Genomic DNA, 21,941 nt, shown 5'->3' on the forward strand with positions numbered 1-21,941 from the left:
TTTTTATCCTTTGGAGTTACAAAACATAACACCTACAAACTCTGTAAAGACAGTGGCAGAAACTGAACCCTGATCTACTGCGTTGTAAAGAATTACACTAGCATGTCAAACACTCCTTCAGCCTTAGTGTCCTGATCTTTGGGCATCTATTCAGGTATGGGGCTAGCTCAGTAAAGACTTACTCATCTAGTTTCTTCAGGGTGGCCATTCAGAGGTCCAGGCTGTTGAGGGTTCCATTTGAATGTCCCCTTCTAAGGACACCTTCATGCTCAGGTACACCTTGAGAGGAAGCATCTAGGGTCCAGGCTGTACTGGACCAGTGAGCATCACAGGACTAGAGTGCGCCCTGGACCAGCACAGCAATGTTTTAATTTGGTGTACACTTTCTAAGTACCAAACTAAGACTGGTATAGATACTCTAAATAAATTAAAACTTTCTTTAAAACTCTTTTTACATACATTATAAACTCCCTCTATACCAGGGGTTCCCACCCTGGGTACCACAGACCCCTTGCTTAATAGTAACTAAAAAGGTTGGAAACCCCTACTCCATACCAACAGTGTGTGAAGCAAAACAACCTTTCCTTCCCCCATTAGCACCAGACTGCTGCCAATTCTAAGACATGTCCGTAGCAGATCCTTTGTGGCTGGATCTTTCAGGCACAGATTCTCAACCGTATCGACTCAGAAGCATCAACTTTGACCCAGTACTTTGCCTGGCTTCTCATTCTGCAGCGTGCATGTGACTGGCTGAGTTTTTCCACCACTTCTGTCTCAGTCATGCATTCTCGCATTTGTTTTCCAGAAGAATCAATTGCTCAACAGAAAACACTGTTTATTTTACAAAAACAAGTATGAAATAGAAAAATAACTATATTTAAATAGAGGAAACATGTACAAAGTAACATGACAGGGCAGCAAAGGTCAGTCTGCAATTATCAGCTCATCCACTCCCCAATCCTCATAGCTTCCATCCGGCAGATAACGTCGGATAATGATCGGGATTTTCCGAGCCCTGGAAGGCAAGAGTGATCGCTCCCGTTAGGAAACAGCAACAGTGGAGGAAGTGATGAGAGTAGTGCACACTGTCTACGTGGACATCTATACAGCCTTTGACAAGGTCTCAATGGAAGACCAATTCAAAACGTTGAGTGCCCACAGGATCGCTTGGTAACAACCATGACCACCCATGTACAGGGGGTGTTGGTGCTGGGACCCTTGCTGCTTATGCACATTAATGACACTGTGACTGCACGAGGTACGATTGAGAAGTCTGCAGGTAGCATGGAATTTGTTGGTGGTGAGGAGAGTGGCCTTAGACTGCAGAGTGATGCTGAACAGCTGGTAAACTCTACAGAAGGAAGTCCTACACTGACAGGCAACTCCCGCAATGATGCTGGTGCCAAACTGTATCGGTCTCTGCCGCCCCTTTGGGTTCATCAGCTGCGTGAACAGGGGGAGCCTGCTGCATGGGTAACAGCTTGATCTCCAGATCATACTGCCCCGGCCTGCGTCTCGTCCAGACATCAAGGACAATCCGACCAACGGAGGCTTCCTTTAAGAAGTGTTTTAGATTGACACACTGGGAACGGGGGATATGGATCACAAAGAGGCAGGAGGGATTGGTTTGGTTCAGTACAGACACGGTGGGCCAAAGGGCCTACTCCTTTGATGTAATGTTTAGTGTTCTATTTTAATAAACTCCCAGTGATCTGTTACGAGAGAAGAGCGATCCTGGGAATGAAAGGGTTAACGTAAGAGGAGCATTTGATGGCTCCAGGCTTGTACTCACTGGAGATTAGAAGAATGAGGGAAGCACATCGTTAAAACCTACAGAATACTGAAAGCCCTAGATAGAGAGAACACTGAACAGATGTTTCCAACAATGGGACAGTCTGGGACCAGAGGGCACAGCATCAAAATATTAGAATATCCCTTTAGAACAGAGATAAGGAAGAATTTCTTTAGCAAGAGGGTGGTGAACCCATGGAATTCATTGCCAGGCAGCTGTGGAGACCAAGTCATTGAGTACAGTATATTTAAAGCAAAGGTTCATAGATTTTTGATTAGTCGGGGTATCAAATGTTATGGGGAGAGGGATAATAAATCAGCCATGATGGAATGGTAGCGAAGACGCGATGGGCCAAATGGCCTAATTCTGCTCCGGATTTACATGTGTAAGATATACATTATGAGTGCAAGGGCCCTAGGGTGTATCTGGACAAGCACTTGAATCACCAAGGTTACAGACCAAGTGGCAGTAAATGTGATGAGTATAGATTGGTAGCATGGACACAGAGGGGCTGAATGGCCTGTTGCTGCATTGTATGACCCATGTTCCTTGCAGTTTTCAGCTTGTTTATTTGACAGATAGAATAGATGCCTATAGCATAGTAAGGATTCATTCTCAGCAACACACACAACATGCTGGAGGAACTCAGCAGGACAGGCAGCATTTATGAAGAAGAGTAGATGGCTGAGGTTTCGGACCGAGACCCTTCTTCAGGACTGGAAAAGAAGGGGGACGGAGTCAGATTCAGAAGATGGGGGGGGGGGGGTGGAAGGGAAGGAAGAAGTGGTAGGTGGATCTGGGAGAGGGAGTGAAGAGCTGGAAAGTTGATTGGTGAAAGAGATAAAGGGCTGGAGAAGGGGGAATCTGATCAGAGGACAAAAGGCCGTGGAAGAAAGGGAAGGGGGTGGAGCACTAGAGGGAGGTGATGGGTAGGTGAGGAAATAAATGAGAGAGAGCGAGAAACAGGAATGGGGAATGGATTCATTCTGTCTTATGTCATCTGAGCTGAGTATCCAGTGGGTCGAGCACAATGCAGCAAGCCCTTGTAAAGCAAAGCAAGTTAGATGAGGAATAGCATCCAGGCACGGAAGCTGGAACTTACTTCAGCTCTTTCATTGCGATCTGCAGTGGGTCTGTCTCTCCTTCAAGCTCAACCATGACTGGGGCACACATCCTGTGAAAGGGAGGGAGGGGGGGGGGGGGGGAGAGAGAGAGAGAGAGAGAGAGAGAGAGAGAGAGAGAGAGAGAGAAACGATGAATCACACCGATGTGTTATCCTGGCAGGCAAGCTCCAGGGAGTGCAGCCACACTTCACACTGAGTTAACAGCTTGCTCCGTTATAGGAAGGCCATTCAGCCCCTCAAGCCTGTTTTACCAGTCCTGGCTTATATCCATTTCCTGCTGCTAATTATCCGCACCCAACAAACCATCGACTTCAAGCTGAAAATGTACCACAGGCCACCAGCAACTGCAGTTTCGTGGGAGAAAGACACCCCTACATGAGCACGAAGGAAAATGCTTTCCTGCTCCTTGCACTCTGACCGTCCACCAGTCTCCTTGTCATCCGTTACTTACCAACAAGGAGGGAATGCTGAGACAGTCGGGTGGCCCACAGCCATTTCTAGAAAGCCTTACAGGAGGCTAGCGTCCAGGACCATTAACGGTTTCTCTCTGGACAAGTGCTGCCCGATCCACTGAGCACATCTGGCATTTTGTGAACTTAACATTACCAGTACGATTTTTAAAATGATTCCTGCAGTAATGTGTATTTATCTCCATCCTCCACTGCCAGATAGAACCACACAGTGACAGCATTGTCACTGTGTTGGTCTGTAATCAAATACAGTCCTCAGATGGTTTAGACTTAATCCTACAGCTTCACAGAAACGTCTTAAAGATGAGCTTTATTTGTCACATGTACATTGAAATGCGTTCTTTGTGTCAACAACCACAGGTATGAATACATCCTAGGGGCAGATTGCAAGTGTTGCCTACAGAATGCACCACTGATTAACCCTTACTAATCTATGCGTCTTTGGGATGGGGCAGGAAATGGGAGCACCCGAAGAAAACCCCAGCGATCAAGGGGAAAACAAACTTTGAACCCAGAGCCGATTGCTGGTGCAGTAAAGTGTTATGTAACCGCTATGCTACTGTGCCGCCCACTGTTGTGAAACTGACAAGGAAACCAACTGCTTTAAATCATTCTAGATTGATTTAACAATTTGAGTTTAGTTGCCCACACTGGTGCTGTAACCTGACCACTACACTCTCAGAACCCATCGCAACCTTCAGAACCTTTAAAACCGACGACCCGGTAACTTCCGGTGCTGTCAAGAAGGCGACTCGTGCGAGCAGCTCCGATAGAAACATCAAATACTCCTGTCTCAAGGCTGACTTATACTTGTGCATACGGGCTACGCCGCAGTGTACCCCATAGCCCTGATGTTCACTTCTGCGTCGCTCTACGCCGTAGTGAGCGTGCGCTGGTGTGCGCCAAAACGCTAGTTGGTGGTGGAGTTTCTATGCCTCTGTTTTGAGTTTCTTTGCAAGAGACATGGATGAGGAAATGCATTTCAAACACTTTCGCATGTCGGCAGGTAGATCTGACGATTTGGTTCATCTATTTCATATTGGTATACGCATAGCCTACAAACATGGCGGAGAAGAAGCAACCGGAAATGTGTAGGAGAAAATGCGATGCAACCAAGCAGACCAATCACAGTTGTTGTGGTCTGCGTTGTCATGATGCATGAGTAACTTTTCTAGCGAGGTGCACGTCACCCTACTGCGTAGGGTACAGCGTAGGATACGTGACACGGCGTAGATGTGATGCACAAGTATAAATCAGCCATCAGTCTGCTGCAGCTGAGAAACAACACGTTTAAGGTCTATACAGTTAGTAACATCGTTTAATATCTCGAGGATCTACCCAAGATCCAACCTATCGATGCAGTTACAAATAAGGCACAACATATTTCATTAGGAGTTTGACATATGTCACCAGATGCTTGCAAATTGCCACAGATGCGCCATGGCTGCATCACCACTTGGAGTGGGGGCTACAGATGCTGCAGAGAGTGGTGAACTCAGTCAGCTCCATCGTGGGCACTAGCCTCCATAGCGTCCCGGACATCTTCAAGGAGCGATGCCTCAGAAAGGCGGCTTCCACCGTCAAGGACCTTCACACCCAGGACATGCCTTGTTCTCATTGCTATCATCAGGAAGGAGGTCCAGGAGCCTGAAGACACACGCTCAGTGGTTCAGCAACAGCTTCTCCCGTTCTGCCGTCAGATTTCTGAATGGCATTGAACTCACGGACAATACCTCACTACTTGTTTTATTTTTACTTTTGCACTACCCATTTAACTATTTTATAAATATTTACTATAATTCAGTTTTATCTATTATGTATTGCATAATACGGCTGCTGCTAGGTTTACAAAATTCACGACACATGCCGGTGATATCAAACCAAAATCTGATTTTGGACTGCTGTACACAAAATGGCCACTGCACCCCCTACACTTTAAGAAGTCCACTGTTAGCTGTGAGGCAGTTGGTGCAGCTGACATTGTTAAAGACGTCGTAGGAAGTGTTTACTCCCCCCCACCCCCCCAAGTGGCCCAGCTAGCAGAGCTGCAGCCTTACAATTCCTGCCTTCTGGGTTCCATCCTGACCCCAGGTGCTGCCTGCGTGGAGCCTGCAGGGTCTCTCTGCGATCAGGTGGGCTTCATCCCACTCCCCAAGGGCTTGCAGGTTGATCGGTTTTACAAGACAAGCTGCTGGAGCAACTCAGCAGGACAGGTAGCAACTGTAGAGGGAACTGGACAGTCGATTTTTCGGGTCGAGACCCTTCATCTGGATGCAGCTTAAGAGAGGCTCGGCACTTGCAGTCCCCTGTGGCTCCATGTTAGTAGGTTAATTACCTGCTGTGAACTGGCCCTGCATGTGAATGACAGAGTCTGGACAGAAGCCAAGGAGAACATGGAGAGAATAAAATGGTTCTAGTTTAGCATTCCTCCAAGAAGACCACACCCTTGTCATTGAGTTTGGAGGCTTGCGTGCCTCAATGACCCAGAGAGCTGTGTTGGCTGGAGTCAGAGCTTTATGATTTGGCTCTTGGTAGGGTCACCCATAGCAAACAGGTCAAAGGGCAGAGGCCAGACTAAGAGTGGTCCACCAGTCCTCCAGATTCAGGGGTTCAGCTCATGGCTAACAACCCTTACTGGTCATTAAAAAATTGTACTTGACACAGCATTGAAGAATCCTTCTACACAGACAGATGGAGGACCTTCATTGGTGCCCTACACGCCCGCCAGTGATGAAAAGGTAATTTAGCATTAGTGCCAATGGGTGAATGATAGGCGTAGAGAAACTGGGTTGAACTTCACTATACCCCTACAGTGTCCCAGCAGGGAGGTGGAGCAGACTGCTCAGGGTACTGACACTCACGCTATCTGGAGAGCCCGCGTCCCCAGTACTCGGGCTCTCTCGTACTTCGTCATGTAGGAGGTGGTGATCCTTTTCTGGTTGGCCTGCTGCCCGTCTGCCGCGGGGAGAATCTCCACGTTTTCACGGTCTTCCTGTAAAACAGTTTTTGGAAGGTGGGAGATCAGATCAAATGGAAGATTACATCATTCATTTTCTCTTGGTCTCAACCCCTCCCTTTGTTCTCTTCACTCTCCCCCCACCACTTCTTTACAAGCTTAGACTCAAAGTGGAGAAACAGTCCCTTTGGCCCATCTTGTACATATTACCTTGGCTTTCTGCTTAGTCCCACTGACTTGCACCTGGACCACAGTCCTCCACACCCCTCTCATACACGCACCTATCTAAACTTCTCTTAAACATTGCAACGGAACCAACATCCACCACTTCTGCTCGAAGCTAGTTCCACTCTCTCAGTGAAGAAAATCCCCCCTCGGGTTCCACTTAAATGCTTCACCTTTCACCCTTAACCTCCAGTTTGCTGATAAAAGGAGAGAGAGTTTACTAAATTATGAGGCATAGAAGGAGATAGGCAGCTGGTATCCCTTTCTCAATGTTGAAATGTCTAATATCAGACGTCATGCGCTTAAGGAAAAAGATTCAAAGGAGATTGTGTGAGGCAAAGTTATATTTTTTTATATATAGAATGGTGAGTGCCTGTACAATGTGCTGCCAATGGTAGAGGCAGAGACCTGGGCAAATAGAAGGGATTAGTTTAATTAGAAATCAATAACTTAATTAGTTCAGCACAACATTATTAGGCAATATTTCATTAGGAGTTTGAGATTTGGTACGTCTCCCAAAACATACAAAAATTTCTACAGACGTACTGTGGAGAGCATTCTAACTGGCTGCATCACCGTCTGGTATGGGGGGGGGGGGGGTGTGGGGGAGGCTACTACACAGAATCGAAGTAAGCAGCAGAGTGTCGTAAACATAGCCAGCTCCATCATGGGCACTAGCTTCCGTAGCATCTAGGACATGTCGAGGAGCCATGCGTCATAAAGGCGCTGTCCATCATTGTGAACGCCCACCACCCAGGACGCGCCCTTTTCTCATTGGTATCATCAGGGAGGAGGTACAGAGGCCTGAAACCACACACTCAACAATTCAGAAACAGATTCTTCCCCAAGTCTGAGTTGCTAGCTCGATGCTCAAATCTGCAAGGTAGGAAAGTGTGTAAGGAGCTGGCCGGATTTGAACCTGAGACCACTGGCCTCGAAGTCCAGTGCTATGGTACTACACCACTGGCGGGCTATATATTAATACTTACAGTATTTTTTCCTCTATTATTATGTATTGCATTGTACTGCTTCTGCAAAGTTAACAACCTTCACAACATATGCTGGTGATATTAAGCCTGATTCTGATCATGGGCCAAAGGGCTTGCTCTTGTGTAAAACTGTTTTACTTTTTTTTAGAAAGGTAATCAAACTGAAACATTAACTGTGCTTTTCCCTCGCCACATACCACATGTCCTGCCAAGAACTTTCAACCTTACTTTATGTTGGTCAGAACAGTGGGAAGATCACTGCCACCCTCCTTCAAGACAGACCTGACAATCGCTGCCATTTACAAGGAGGAGGTCCCTATCACGTAGCTGAAAGCTATTCTGCCCCAGAAGTCTATGCTAGCTCTCTGAGCAACCCCACATCTCTCATTTTTTCCTGTATCCAATGCTCTCTCACATACGACATGACCAATAGCCAGTCCTGCTCCAGCCACACTGCTGTCACAGACGAGGGAGCTCATTAACTGCTTTCCTTCCTCAAGAGGTTAAGCAAATTCAGCATCTGCCCAAAGACTCTTATCAATTTTTATCGAAGCACCATAGAAACTACTTGGCATCCGTGTAGCGGCTCTGTATGGTGACTGTTCTGCATCTGCCTACAAGAAACTGCAGAGTGGCTGACACAGTTCAGTACAAGAACCACAAGAGCCTCCCTTCTATGGACTGTCTATATGACTCGCTGCCTCAGTAAAGCAGCCAGCGTAACCGAAGATTCTACCTACCCCAGACATTCTTTCTTCTTCCCTCCTCCTATCGGGCAGAAGATAAAAAAAGTCTGAAAGCACATACCACAAGGCTCGAAGGCAGTCCTATTCCATTGATACCAGACTCTGGAGCGGGCCTCTTCTACAAGATGGACTCTTGCCCTTACAATTTATCTCATTATGATCTTCCACTTTATCATTTACCTCCATTGCACATTATCTGTAGCTCATAGAGTCGTAGAAAAATGCAGCAGAGAAACATACCCTTTGGGCCATCTAGTCCATGCTGAAATATTTAAACTGCCTGCTCTCATCGACCTGCGCCAGGACCACAGCCCTCCATACCCCCTCCCATCCATGTACCCATCCAAACTTCGCTTCAATGTTGAAATCGAGCTCACATGCACCATTTGTGCTGGCAGCTCGCTCCATACTCTCACCATGCGTTGAGTGAGGAGGTTTCCCCTCATATTGCCGTTAAACTTTTCACCTTTTACCCTTGACCCATGATCTCTGGTTGTAGTCTCACACAACCCCAGTGGAAAAAGCCTGCTTGTGCTTACCCAGTCTATACCCCTCCTTTTGTTATACTTCAATTTTTTTGCACTATACTTCAATTGTTTTACCCTATTCTAGCTAAATGTACTGTGTAATGACTGTATGAGCAGTGTACAGGACAAGCTCTTCACTTTATCTTGGCACATGTGACAATAATAATCCAATTCCAATACATATCCATCAATTTCACTGCAAATTCTGAAGTGGGATGAGCCCATAACCTTCGGATTGAAGAAGGGAGTTTGCCACTGGCCCCGGTCATTCAGATGGAGAGAACCATCTAGTCACTCACCTCCTCCACGTTGTCCAAATCATCCATCGCTTCATCTTCATCTGCATCATCGAAATCATCTCCATCGAAACTGGAATTGGAGAAAGTGGATCAACGTCAGCTTCGAGGAAAGGTCATCGACCTGGAGCATTCATCCCTTGTTTCCCACTCCACAAGATGCTGTTTGACCTGCTGACTGTCCGGCAGTTTAGGGAAGATTTGGAGGGGTAAGGGGCCAAATGCAGGTAAATGGTATTAGGTCAGGTCAGTATGGACTTGCCGGACTTGTTTACACCCTGCATAAACTGTTGCATTTTCTGCATTTATTTCAGATTGCTAATGTCTGTATTTTTTTTATTCTTTTATTGAGATACACCGCGGAATAGGCCCTTCTGGCTCTCCCAGCCATGCCGTCCAGCAATCCCCCGATTTACAGGACATTAAGCTGGTAGGTCTTTGGACTGTGGGAGAAAACTGGAGCACCCGGAGGAATCCCACAGGGAGAATGTACGAACTCTTTACAGTCCGTGGCGGGAATTGAACCCACTGTGAAGTGTTGTGCTGTGCCGCCCAGTTTTGTTTACAACTGCATCCTAGCATGTGATTTACCCAGACTAGGCCTGTGGTCTGGGCCTCAAGACAATCTGAAGTCATACAGCAACACAGTGTGTATACAGCCCATTTGACCCAACTAGTCCACAGTGTCCACCCATTTAGTCCCAATTTCCTGCATTCTACCCATATCCCTCTTAGTTTCAACCTTCCCTGTACCTACCTAAATGCTTCTTAAATGATAAAATTATACTACTGTACCTGTCTCAACCATTCCTCGAGCAGCTCATTCCAGATCCTCCAGGTTTAAAAAAAACAAGCTGCTTAAGTCCTTTTTAAATCTTTCCCTTCTTGCCCTAAATCGATACTCATAGTTTTGAACTCCTCTATCCTGGGGAAAAGACAGTTACCATCCATCCCTCTCCTAACATACACTCATAGAACAGAACAGCACAGAAAGAGGCTCTCTAGCCAATCAAGTCCATGCCGAACCATTTAAGCTTCCTACTCCCATCGACTGCACCACAGCCCTCCAGGCACCTATCTAAACCTCTCTTAAACATTGAAATCGAGCTCGCATGCACCACTTATGCTGGCAGCTCATTCAACACGGCCCTCTGAGTGAAGTTTCTCCTGTTTCCCTTAAACTTTTCTTAAACTATTAACCCATGAACCCCTCAACCTCAGCGGAAAAAGCCCGCTTGCATTTACCCTCCCTATACCCTTCATAATTTTCTATACCTCTATCAAATCTTCCCTTAATTTTCCATGTTCCTAGGAATAAAGTCTTATCCTTATAACTCGGGTCCTCCAGACCCAGCAGCGTCCTGTAATTTTTCTCTGTTCTCTTTCAACCTTATTTACATCTTTCCTATAGGTAGGTGACCAAAACTGCACACGATACTCTAAATTAGGCCTCACCAATGTCTTGCACAACTTCTATGCTGAATAAAACTGAGCAACTCTGGCTCCCTGAACCAGAGAACCTACCCCAACTCTACGTCTCAACCCACCAGCTGTATCCGGTCTTCTGGCCAGACTTGCCCCAGTGCCCTGGACCCAATAAGAAGGGCTTTAGGACGGAGAGAAGAGCAGAAAGGGTGCAATTACTCTGCCTGTGCTGGAGGGGCTCTTTAGGTCGTAATGCAAGGCCTCCCGCCCGGTCGCTGAGGGGGCCAATGCAACGACTGAACCCGGGGCCTGCGGCTCGTTCTCCACCAACTGTGGGAGCCCCGGCTGCCGCTCCAACCCCATCACCAACGGTTCGCGATCAGCGGCGTGCCGGAGCCACGGGGTTGGCGGAATTCTCTCCCTCCACCCGTTCCCCTCTCGCTCACTCACTTATCCTCGTTATCCGACATGATTGCACCGACGTCCGCTCCTTCGACCACCACCGGGGACGACAGCACTGCTTCCGGGTCAGAGGTTCCAGGCCCCGTCTGTGACGTCACCTCACTAGGCAACGAGCTGCGCTGCGCCACGTTCTCCACCGTCTTTGCCCAGAAGTTTTACCCACACGAACAATGTCATTATTCAACTGTTTTATTCAATATTTATTACACATACCACAATAAAAATGCCCTTGCTTTTCAATAAACCAAAATTACCAAAACAACTCAACCCTTTCCTTGGGCCATGATGTCCCACGGATGCCTGGCCGAGAGGAGCCTGCAGATGTTTGACGTGCCACAGGGACTCAGAGGGCGAGAGCAAGTGTTTTTAAGTTTTGGATGGAGACCCTGCACCCATTCCTCTTCGCCCAAAGATGCTTCCCGACCCCACCACAACCATCTGCCCCTGAGCTAGAGAAACAGCTCACCCTGCTGATGGAGCTTATGCGGCATCAGTGCAACGAGAGGAATTGTCATCGCTTCATGATTCTGAAACAGGGCTCAGACTAAAAGGTGGATCGTCTTTCCACACACACACACATTTTTAGCTTGAGCCTCCAAACAAGGTTCTCCAACCGCTCGTAACTCGCTTCTACTTTCTACCCACATTCACATGAGGACTGGTCTGCTAAATTTAACCTAGTAGTTTGATGCTGAAGCAGACTCAGTTACTACCACAGGTGCTATCTGACCCACTATTGCCAGTGGGTTCTGCCAAGAGTCCACATCATTTTGGCCCATAAGACATAGGTGCAGAATTAGCTTATTCGACCCAAGTCTGCACCACCATTGCATCATGACTGATTTATAATCCTTCTCCTGGGATCTTGCTAATTAAGCCTTCTCTTGTCCCATTCCTACCCCGACTATTCCTCTTCTAGTACATTGTCTTTCCATCTGCATCTGATGCTCTCCACCAATTTGATTTTCACTTTGATTTAGACCCGACGCAGACTGGGAGACGATTTTGCTGAACACCTACGTTCTGTCCGCCAGAGAAAGCAGGATCTCCCAGTGGCCACACATTTTAATTCCATGACCCATTCTAATATGTCTATCCATGGCCTCCTCTACTGTCAAGATGAAGCCACACTCAGGTTGGAGGAACATCACCTTATATTCCATCTGGGCAGCCTCTAACCTGATGGCATGAACATTGATTTCTCTAACTTCCATTAATGCCCCTCTTTCCCCTTCTTATCCCATTCCTTATTTATTTATTCTTTCATTTTTCCCCTTTTCCCTCTCTTTGTCCCTCTCACAATCACTCCTTGCCTGCTCTCCATCTCCCTCTGGTGCTCCCCTCCCCCTTTCTTTCTCCCTAGGCCTCCCGTCCCACAATCCTTTCCCTTCTCCAGCTGTGTACACCTTTTGCCAATCAACCTTCCAGCTCTTAGCTTCATCCCTCCCTCTCCTGTCTTCTTCTATCATTTCAGATCTCTCCCTCCTCCCCCCACCAAATTTCTTACCATCTCTTCTTTCAGTTAGTCCTGACGAAGGGCCTCAGCCCAAAACATCGACTGTACTTCTTCCTATAGATGCTGCCTGGCCTGCCGCGTTCCACCAGCATTTTGTTGTTTTCACTAATTTAGGTTCACACTGGCTCATCTTCACAATGGATGTCCACCTACATCTCCACTATATACTTGGATGCCTAATGGCCCTTCTTTCACAAATAGATGCCCATCTATGCTTGTCCACCATTGTTGATAGAGATGTTAACCACAGCTGTTCTGTGTTCTTCAACTACTCTCACTCTCTCTGCCACCTAAAGGATAGGGTACCCCATAGCTTCATCTTTCATTTCATCAGCTTCCATGTTCAACAGATCGTCCTCTGTAACTTGTTAATTTTGTTTGAGACCATACATCAAAAAGAAAGCAAAATAGTTGAGATAGTGCTCAAGAACCATTCATGGCTAGAGTTTTTTCTGTAAAGTGGTCATAAGGACAAAAAATCAACATGGTGTACAAGATGCAAACATGAGGAAATCTATAGATGCTGGAAATTCAAGCCACACAAAATGCTGGTGGAACACAGCAGGCTAGGCAGCATTTATAGGAAGACGTACAGTCGACGTTTCAGGCCGAGACCCTTCGTCAGGACTACATGTCAGTGCACAAGGTATATTTTTTTAACAAACACCAAATTGGGCACACACACTCAGAAAGGTTTGCCATTCCTGTATTAGACTTTTTAACCCTGGTGAAAAAGACACTAGCTATCTGCTGCATCCATGCCACCCCTAATCTTTTAAACCTCAGCCTCCATTCCAAAGAAAGCAACCCAAGTATATCCAACTTTCTTTATGCCTTTACGTACATGCCCTCTAACCCAGACGGCATCCCGGTAAACTTGTGGAATGGGAAGGAACTCAATTGAATGGAATAGTCTAGTCTAGCTTAGAGTTTTATACAGCTGCAACGTAACTTCTCAACTCTTGAACTCAATTCCTTCTCATTGCGCCTTCCCATACAATTGCAGGAGATGCAACAATGGTCCCTACTCTTTCATTTATTCCCAATTTGAGACCACAGTATTCCTCCATTGAAACTTTTCCCAACTAAGTGTACTACATTTGACGCCTACAATGTGATGGTTATAGAATCAGTGATACGTAACACAGAAAAGGACCCTTTGGCCCATCAAATCTGTACCAAGATATTGTAGGGCCAATATACAGGGGTCAATTTACAGAGGCCAATTAACTCTTGAGACATGGGAGGACACTGGAGTACCTGGAGGAAATCCATGCAGATTCCATACAGACAAAATCTGAAGACAGGATTGAACCCAGGATTCTACCACTATGAAGCTGGGTTACCACCAGTTCTTGACGACGCAGAAATCAAATTCAGATTGGGTGACTGGTTTTTGGGGGGACACCTCCCTTCAGTCCATATGAACGACCCCGAGTTTCCACCCACATGTCATTTTAATTCTACATCCCATTCTTACTTTGGCCTCTTTCGCTATTTCAGTGAAGCCAGATAGAACTCAGGAAAACAATCCCATCTTACAACCAGGCATGTTCTGACACTTACAACTTACTAAATTTGTAAGTTAACCTGCTTTTCCCTGTTGGGTCAGAACCAGCCACTTTAAAAGACCAACCACCTGCAATATTTAATTTGCAGATATCGTCTCATGTGTCATTATGAGGACCCAATTCACATACATAAGAACAGATGTTTAGCAACTGGCAAGATGGATTTGCCAGATGTTATGGGGCTATGGGCACTTTGTTTTGTGAGGAATCTATTCGTAGCTGCACGTCTGACTTCTGAACATTGCCTGGTTGCATCATCTAAACTGATCCTTTGCAAATAACAAGCCTTCACCATCCTCTTGCCTACTACAACTACCACCATCACATTCCCTTTATTCTGTCCACCCCTCCCCATTCTCTACAATTTAAAACATACTGGATTTCCATCTTTTCGGTGTTGAAATGAAACATGTAACCAAAAACACCAACTGATTTCCCTCCCACAGATACTGCCTGAATTACTGTGCTTGTCCAGTAGTTGACTATTTTTTGTTTTCCAAACATTTGGTGGTGCAGTTTCAAGTCCTATCCTTTGACCACACATTTTGTCTTTCTACAATCCATCCCATCATATTCCTGCTCTTTGCATTTTTGGCCTTTTTTGCCCCTCTTCTCACCCTCCCACAACCGACAGCCATGCCTTGAAGGCACTGAAACATGTTGGAGAAATTCTAGTTGGGCTATTGGCTACTGATTTGAAAATACCCTCTTGAACCATTAGTCCTCCCCTGAAAGGTTTTTCTTTAACCAAGCTTTTGGTCCCCTTTGCAATCATCAATTTTGAAGGAACCAGTTTCTGTATATAGCTTCTGCATAATGATCTACCAAGCCTAAGACTTCACACATTGACTGTTCATCTCCCAGTTGTCATTCCCTGGGAAAGGAACTGACTGAAGGCAGGGTAGAATGCTAAAAGCAAGGATGTCATGATGAGGCTTTATAAGGCATTGGTTAGGCCTCATTTGGGAGTATCGTGAGCAGTTTTGAGCCTCTTATCTAAGAAAGGATGTGCTGACATCCGAGAGCGTTCAAAGGAGGTTCATGAAAATGATTCCACGATTGAAAGGCGTATCATATGAGTGTTTGTTAGCTCTGGGCCGGTATTCATTGGAATTCAGAAGAATAGGGTGGGGGGAGGCCTTGATAGAATGGATGTGGAGAGGATGTTTCCTATGGTGGGAGTCCAAGACCAGGGGACACTGCGTCAGAATAGCTAGAGCAGTGAGTCTGCGGAATTCATTGCCACAGGCAGCTGTGGAGGCCAAGTCATTGGGTATATTTAAGACGGAGGTTGATAGCTTCTTAATTTGTCAGGCATGAAGGGATATGGAGAGGAAGGAAGGAAGGAGATTTGGGCTGAGAGGGAAATAGATTAGCCAGGATGAAATGGTGAAGCAGATTCGATGGGCCAAAAGGCTTAACTCTGCTACTGTGTGTTCAGTCTGAATGTAATTTAGGTGTTAAATTCCCCATATAGCACCAATTGAAGTTACATATGGTAGTCATTATCATTGCCAATTCAACAATGATTGAATTAGTTATATTAGTCCAATAAACTAATAACAAGGTTTATTAGTTCTAATGTCCAAGGTGTTTAATTAAACATCTGCATATTCAGTTAAATTTCATATACAGCAGGTTAATTATCTTTAATTGAATACTCATCTTGTCTGGTTTCCTATAACAATTTGCATCTTCACAACCAGAGGCTTGTAGGGTGTTCTGTTAAAATCCTGGACAGAGTACAGAATTGAGAAGGATCTAATACTCTATCATCTTAACACAGCTGGACTCTCATCTTAACACAGCTGTACTCTTTAGAACCTAAATAGACCTATTTACCAATGAAGAAGAAGAAAGAAGTCTGGTGCTGATGCCACGATACCACCAGCCGGCCTACTTACCAATGAAGCTTCACACTAAATATGGATTCAACTTGTTTTAATGATGATTCAGATTTGTTCCCAACCTCACCTTACTCCTGTAAACCATTGGATGCAGACGCATGGAATACCACTTGCCATCACATAAGTTCCTTACAAATACCACGGCATACATGTCCGATTCAATTGTAGAAAGCTGGCTATGTGCACTTCTCTGCAGTACAGGGGTTGTTTTTTGACCACTACCAGACTGCCCAACTGCTGAGAGCAGGACAATACAAGGGAAAGACTGGGGAACTATAAAAAAAAAGTTGTATTTAAAGATACTCATGTTCCATCATTTTTTGACCTATTAAAGCTCAATTAATGTGGCTGCTGTATCTGAAATATTAAGGCCTGTTGGTCAATAGTTGCATGACCTATTTGGGAGATCTCAGACAAACGGCATTTATCAGTTCCAGATGCACATGGGGTCTGCAGAGCACAGTACCAACACTCAGATGGCACCTGCCAGTGGCCACCTTTCTGCATGCGGTGATGCTCAACATTGCACCCAACACCAATCATGATCTTCATCCAGCAGCATTCCTCTCCCCACCTCATCTTTTATCCAGAAGGGGTCATCACAGATAGATTCAGCCCTCCCTCCATCCCAATGACTCTGAAGTCAATTGCTCTGGCAATAACTATGCACATTTGATCATGCCTGTCTCACTTTCATAGAGTATTCCCAATGCTGCCAACAATGGAAGAATTGAGGGCGCAATAACTAAAGAAAGATTCACCCATCCAACTGAATATTAGGTATGCCAAATTTAGCTCATGGACACTTTTTAATAAGAGGCTTCTCCAATTCCTATAGCTCCACCCACACATTCTACCACTAGTTACCCAAGATTAGCTTTGAGGGCAGATATCTTAGGAGTTCTCCAACACAAGGATTCTTTGCTGCAAATCAAACAGTGATTCCTTTCCAAGTTTCAATAACTAATGTATAGAGGACTTGAAAGCTTTCCCCAATGGTTCTGGCAACAGGATCCTGAAGAACCCACAAATCCCAGAAACACTAATTGTCAAAGTTCATTGTTGCATGCAATGTAGGTGAAAGAAAGCACAGCCAGACACCAAATTTAATGCTTAGCAGCCAAACACAACATGTTTATTCTCTTTTTTTCTCAAGAAAAATTATGTAGTCCACTGAAGCAACTGTGTTGCACAATTACAATCACATCCTCAAAACAAACCACGGATAAAAGCAAATTTCAAAATTCTTTATATATATACCTATTAGAACAACTTTGTTTCAGTTTCAATGAAATGACTTTTTTTAATATTTTGCTCTGAAATATAAAAAAATTCACCCTTATTATTCCAGCGATGGGGTTACAGTACCAGCTATGGCCAGATCAAGAAATGGAAACTCTTCAGCTTATTTGTACAAACTACATAGAGCAACACAATTTGTTAATGAACCAGTGATTTTATTTTTCCTCTCTTAATAAGTACCTATCCTGGTTACAGAATGCATAGTTCAGATTTTCATTTTCTAATTAAAAGGCAATGGCACCCACTAATGGGATGATTACTCCACACCCCCCTCCCACCCTAACCACCCATCCCTCTCCCAACATGGTAAAAAGTCAGTATCCCTTTAAACAAATTTTTGCAGGCCATTTAAATGATGAAATACATTCATTTTTTGATGTGTGTCAGTCCTGCCTCTCTCACTTCTGTTAAAATTTATTTATACATTACAGTGTTGTCACCAGTATTGCAGTAAACCGTAATGTACTCTTGGCCACTCAAACTATTGTGAAATTCTAAAGTTCTCCTTTCCCAAACAAAACACTCTCCCTGGTTACAACCCAAGCTGTATAATACTGGGGTGAAGTGCGTTACTGCCAGTTACTAATCAGTGCTGATAAGAGAGGGGAACAATTTTAAGTGATGAATTAAAACAGCATCACAGAATGTATTGGCTTAAGTACTAGTTTTTTTTCTCTATAGTGTATTGGCACCATTACGCTAAGTAATTCTAGTGACAACACTGCATTCTCGACACAAACACACGTGCGCATGCGCGCGCACACACACACACACACACACACACACACACACACACACACACACCCACCCACCATATCCCTAGAGAAATCACTCTGCTACTGAACCCACCTTCAACTCAGAGTAAAGATGGTTTGGATGATGATTTTGTTTTTAGACGAGGCCAACCAACCACTCACTCTGTCAGATGGGGATGGTGTGTTTACAGAGGAGAAAATGGCATCAAATTTCTCTTCCCACTCCCTCCCCAATCTCAAAATAAAATGGATTATCCAGTTACCTATGGCAACCCTCAAAAAGAATTGAAAGCTTCTTTCCAAACCCTAGCAGGTGAGCCAAGTCTGCAAGTGTTAAACCCACTGCCACCCTGTCTGGGGAGCCAGGCATCCCACTGCATGTGCTACGGGGTTGCCATGCCAATATTTAACAATGTAAGAAGCGACAGTCCGATAGCACCAATACTGAACTGGTACCGGGGCAGGCACAGTAGGAAATCAGATATCCGAATACCAAACCACCTAGTTATCCCCACCACCTAGTTCCATATATATTTTTCTTCAAAACCTATCAAAATACGCACATGCTTAATGTATGACATATCAGCAAAATCTTCTGCAAATGTTCTAAATTGTTCATTATATAACATTAGGATTCATTTATAAAAAAATTGAGAAATCCTTGGAACCACGGAATTTAAGATTTTTATATATTTATTTATATATATATGTATGTATATATATATATATATATAATTCACAGTACTATCAGAATAAGTTTTTTTTAAATCTCTTCCTTCTTGGTTGCCGAAATCTACACTAGTCGAGTGATAATTGTAAAGGTTTATGTACAGGTCACTTATCTGCAACTGAAAAATAGTTTCAACTTCTCCTGAGCAGTTCTGATATGCTGCCTCCTTACTGCACTTTTGTGTCACTGACTGCTGCACCAGTAACCAACTTAGACAGGAATCCTGGGCATGACCACTCTACACTTTCACTGAAAAGGGAGGGTGCCTAACACTCTCCATCACACTGTCAGATGATCAGTTACCCCAGTTTACATGGCACTGCATTGTCCACTGATACCCTGTAAACTCCAACTAAGACAAAGTGTTTATTTTCATTAAATTTTGTCATGGTGCAACAAAATAATAGACATCACTATCTGAGCCACAGCAATTGAATCAGGCAAGTGTAAACAGTGTAATTCAATCTCTTCCCCACCCCACTTCATGAAGGATTGTTAATGCCTCTTTGTACAACGTACAACAATGCAATGGGTAATCCAAGATGTACCCCATTTTGTGTACAATGCAAAATTTAATGGAGATGAAGGGAGTGGGGCACAGGGCAGCAACTGGTCTAAAAACTAATGTGGGAATAAAAAGGTATTTGATGAAAGGAAGGTATAATAAAGTACTGGGAGTGTATTACCACATCCTGGAAAGAGTGCAACAGATGGAGAAGATAAAGGCCCTTGCCATGCATGAATCTTAGGTCAAATTACATGCTATTCCAACAAACTTAATCCCTCGATTAAACTGAATTAATAAGGATTCAATCCCCTCCCCCTGTAACCCCAATATCAAACCGTGACCCAAAATGACCTCATTACCTTTGTTTGGTGTTGTGATAATGAAGTTAAACTCACAGGACAGGTTATTTACAAAAGGCAGTTACCAATAGCTGTATCTCTTCCCCAGACTGTGACCCAACTTACCCAGAGAGAAAGACAAATATCAGCAAAGGAAAAGCACAGTTTAAACAGCCACAGGAGGGTGTAGAAAAGGGTGAGAAACAAGCTGCATGCCACATGCAATTCCAGAAAGAATTCTTTACAAGTAGGAGCCACTTCTCTACCCTATCAATGCCATAAATACAAATTCCTTAATATAGACTAAATTCATTGTGCAACATTCACTGTTGGATTGATGAAATCCAAAGCTTTTTGATACCGTTTTCTTAAAGGAAAGTTCCAAAGCACTGCAGATAGTTTTCCCCTATAAAACTGGGAGTTTTATTCAGTTAGACCCTAAGACACTGATTACTGCAACCACACGTATTGGGAAGGGGAGATGGAGGACCCCAAAGGCAATTGTTAAGTAACAAAATTTTGACAATTTTCCATGCACAAAATTATTCGGTCCATAATCCATCACCCTGCCCACAACACCTTCCCCCTCCCCACAAAAAGGAGAGAGCAAACAATAAACACACCCTGCAATATCACTGGAATAGATCATGCCCTGGATCATATATTAACTGTATGGTAATATTCATTCAATATACCAACACCTCTGTCACATCTATTGACTTCCTTTAAAAATAAGACATTCTTTCAAAAAAGTCAGAAATTTTGATCACTGAATTTTTTCTTAAGTCAAAGTGCGATATCCTTCACAAATCTAAACGTCCAACTTGAGAAACACAGCAAAGCGGCACTGTTCCATTAGAAAGATGTGGCACCCAATTCCCCATAAAACCCCGTTCAGCCTAACGTGGCAAAGTCTAAATCTCCCTCCCCACCCCTACCACCCCACTAGTCCCCACATAAAACTTAAAATTTATAGTTATGATTAACACCATCACCCCATTACAGCTGTGCATACAGATGAACTGTGCAATGAAACTAATAGCAGCACAATGCGCCCCCTACTCATGCAGGTCTTAGGAAGAGGGAAAAGCAGAATGCCAGCAATGCAATCCATATCTAAATGGGAAGCCCACCAGTTGCTTCCACATTCCAGTCAGCTCAACCCAAGCAAAGTAACCAAAGACAATGAGTGAATTATCACCAACTTTGAAGAGAATTTTGAGAACAATTTTCTGAAGAGATTGTACTAAGTTACCTATTTCTTTTAAGCCCTCATCCTCCACTAACAAATGTGAGAAATAGGTTCCACCTGATGCTGATGCTGTGACCCAACCACTTACAGCCAATAAATCTGACTGGTAATAAAAACACTAATTACATTTTAACAAAAACTTTGCATGAAGATTAAACCTTCCTGGCTTATGAGAGGACAAAGACAAGGAATGAAGACACTGAATGCCCTATGAAAGGACTCAGTCATGACTAAGTTGATCCAGTTCAATGTGTGCAGAGTTCAGAGATGGCTGGTGAAATAGGAATCAATGTTCCTCTAAGTCAGTCAATGACATGTGCTGGGATCAATGGAGAGCTAAGTGATTAAATGGCAAGCTTAAACTTGGATTTGAGCATCTTTTCAAACATTACTCAGGGACTGCAGTGGATTAACAACAGACTGCTCAGTGATCTTCAGATTTCAGTCATCCCTTGCAGAAGTAGTAATTAGGGTCCTGGGGTACTTCTGATCAAATTATCTAGAAATGGAGACTGATAGATCTAACAGGACACCAGCTTTCACTCTACACCCCCAGCCCACCAAAACAGACCCAAGGAATGCTGATAGGATGTAGGCGACATCAATCATAGGCTCAAAACCAGATGAAAAAGAAAATATACAGGATCTTCAGAGAAACTAATTTTACAAGTTGTAATGGAGATAGCCGAGTGTTTAAAGTGCCATTGCTTTCTGCCAAAGTTGATTATCTCTTACTCTCACAAGCGGCGCCCTTACAAGGTAAATTTTGCATCTTTTTCCCACCTGTTCCCAAGAGCTGTACGTAAGAAGTTCCTGTACATTAACTGAATATCTGAGAAAACCAACTGACTAGAAACTCAACTTGATGCTCATTATGTAAAACAGCTGGATATTGAAGAATGATTATTCTTCACAGGCCGATGAACAGGAAACACAATTTGCAAACGCACGCCCCCTTATTTTACAGACAGCTAGTAACTGGCATTTCCAGGGTTAAAGTACAACTAACAAATTAATATCTTAACAGAGGGGTGAAATTTCTGCACCCAC

General features: G+C 44.3%; 1 protein-coding gene across 2 annotated transcripts; it reads right to left on the bottom strand.

Moving 5' to 3' along the window:
* Positions 1-818: 818 nt before the first annotated feature.
* On the bottom strand, positions 819-11,145 carry polr2f (RNA polymerase II, I and III subunit F). 2 transcript variants are annotated; one of them, XM_059953565.1, is made up of 5 exons: positions 11,001-11,145; positions 9,129-9,198; positions 6,293-6,378; positions 2,895-2,966; positions 819-1,015 (listed from the first exon to the last, which is right to left on the bottom strand). In XM_059953565.1, the coding sequence occupies exons 1-5, from the start codon at positions 11,018-11,020 to the stop codon at positions 925-927; spliced, it is 339 nt and encodes a 112-aa protein (XP_059809548.1). In that variant the 5' UTR covers positions 11,021-11,145; the 3' UTR covers positions 819-924. The 2 variants fall into 2 exon arrangements, with proteins under 2 accessions (XP_059809548.1, XP_059809547.1); XM_059953564.1 differs by having other exon boundaries at positions 6,248-6,378; positions 11,001-11,139.
* Between the last annotated feature and the right edge of the window lie 10,796 nt (positions 11,146-21,941).

The sequence above is a fragment of the Hypanus sabinus genome, chromosome 29 (assembly GCF_030144855.1).
Source record: "Hypanus sabinus isolate sHypSab1 chromosome 29, sHypSab1.hap1, whole genome shotgun sequence".
NCBI classification, from domain to species: Eukaryota; Metazoa; Chordata; class Chondrichthyes; order Myliobatiformes; family Dasyatidae; genus Hypanus; species Hypanus sabinus.

Excerpts from the sequence above, each read along its gene's own strand:
- polr2f (XM_059953564.1), bottom strand. The coding sequence starts at position 11,020 with ATGTCGGATAACGAGGATAA. Across the intron at positions 9,199-11,000 it reads ATGTCGGATAACGAGGATAA|TTTCGATGGAGATGATTTCG; the intron begins GTGAGTGAGCGA and ends CTCCAATTCCAG. Across the intron at positions 1,016-2,894 it reads ATCGCAATGAAAGAGCTGAA|GGCTCGGAAAATCCCGATCA; the intron begins GTAAGTTCCAGC and ends CTTGCCTTCCAG.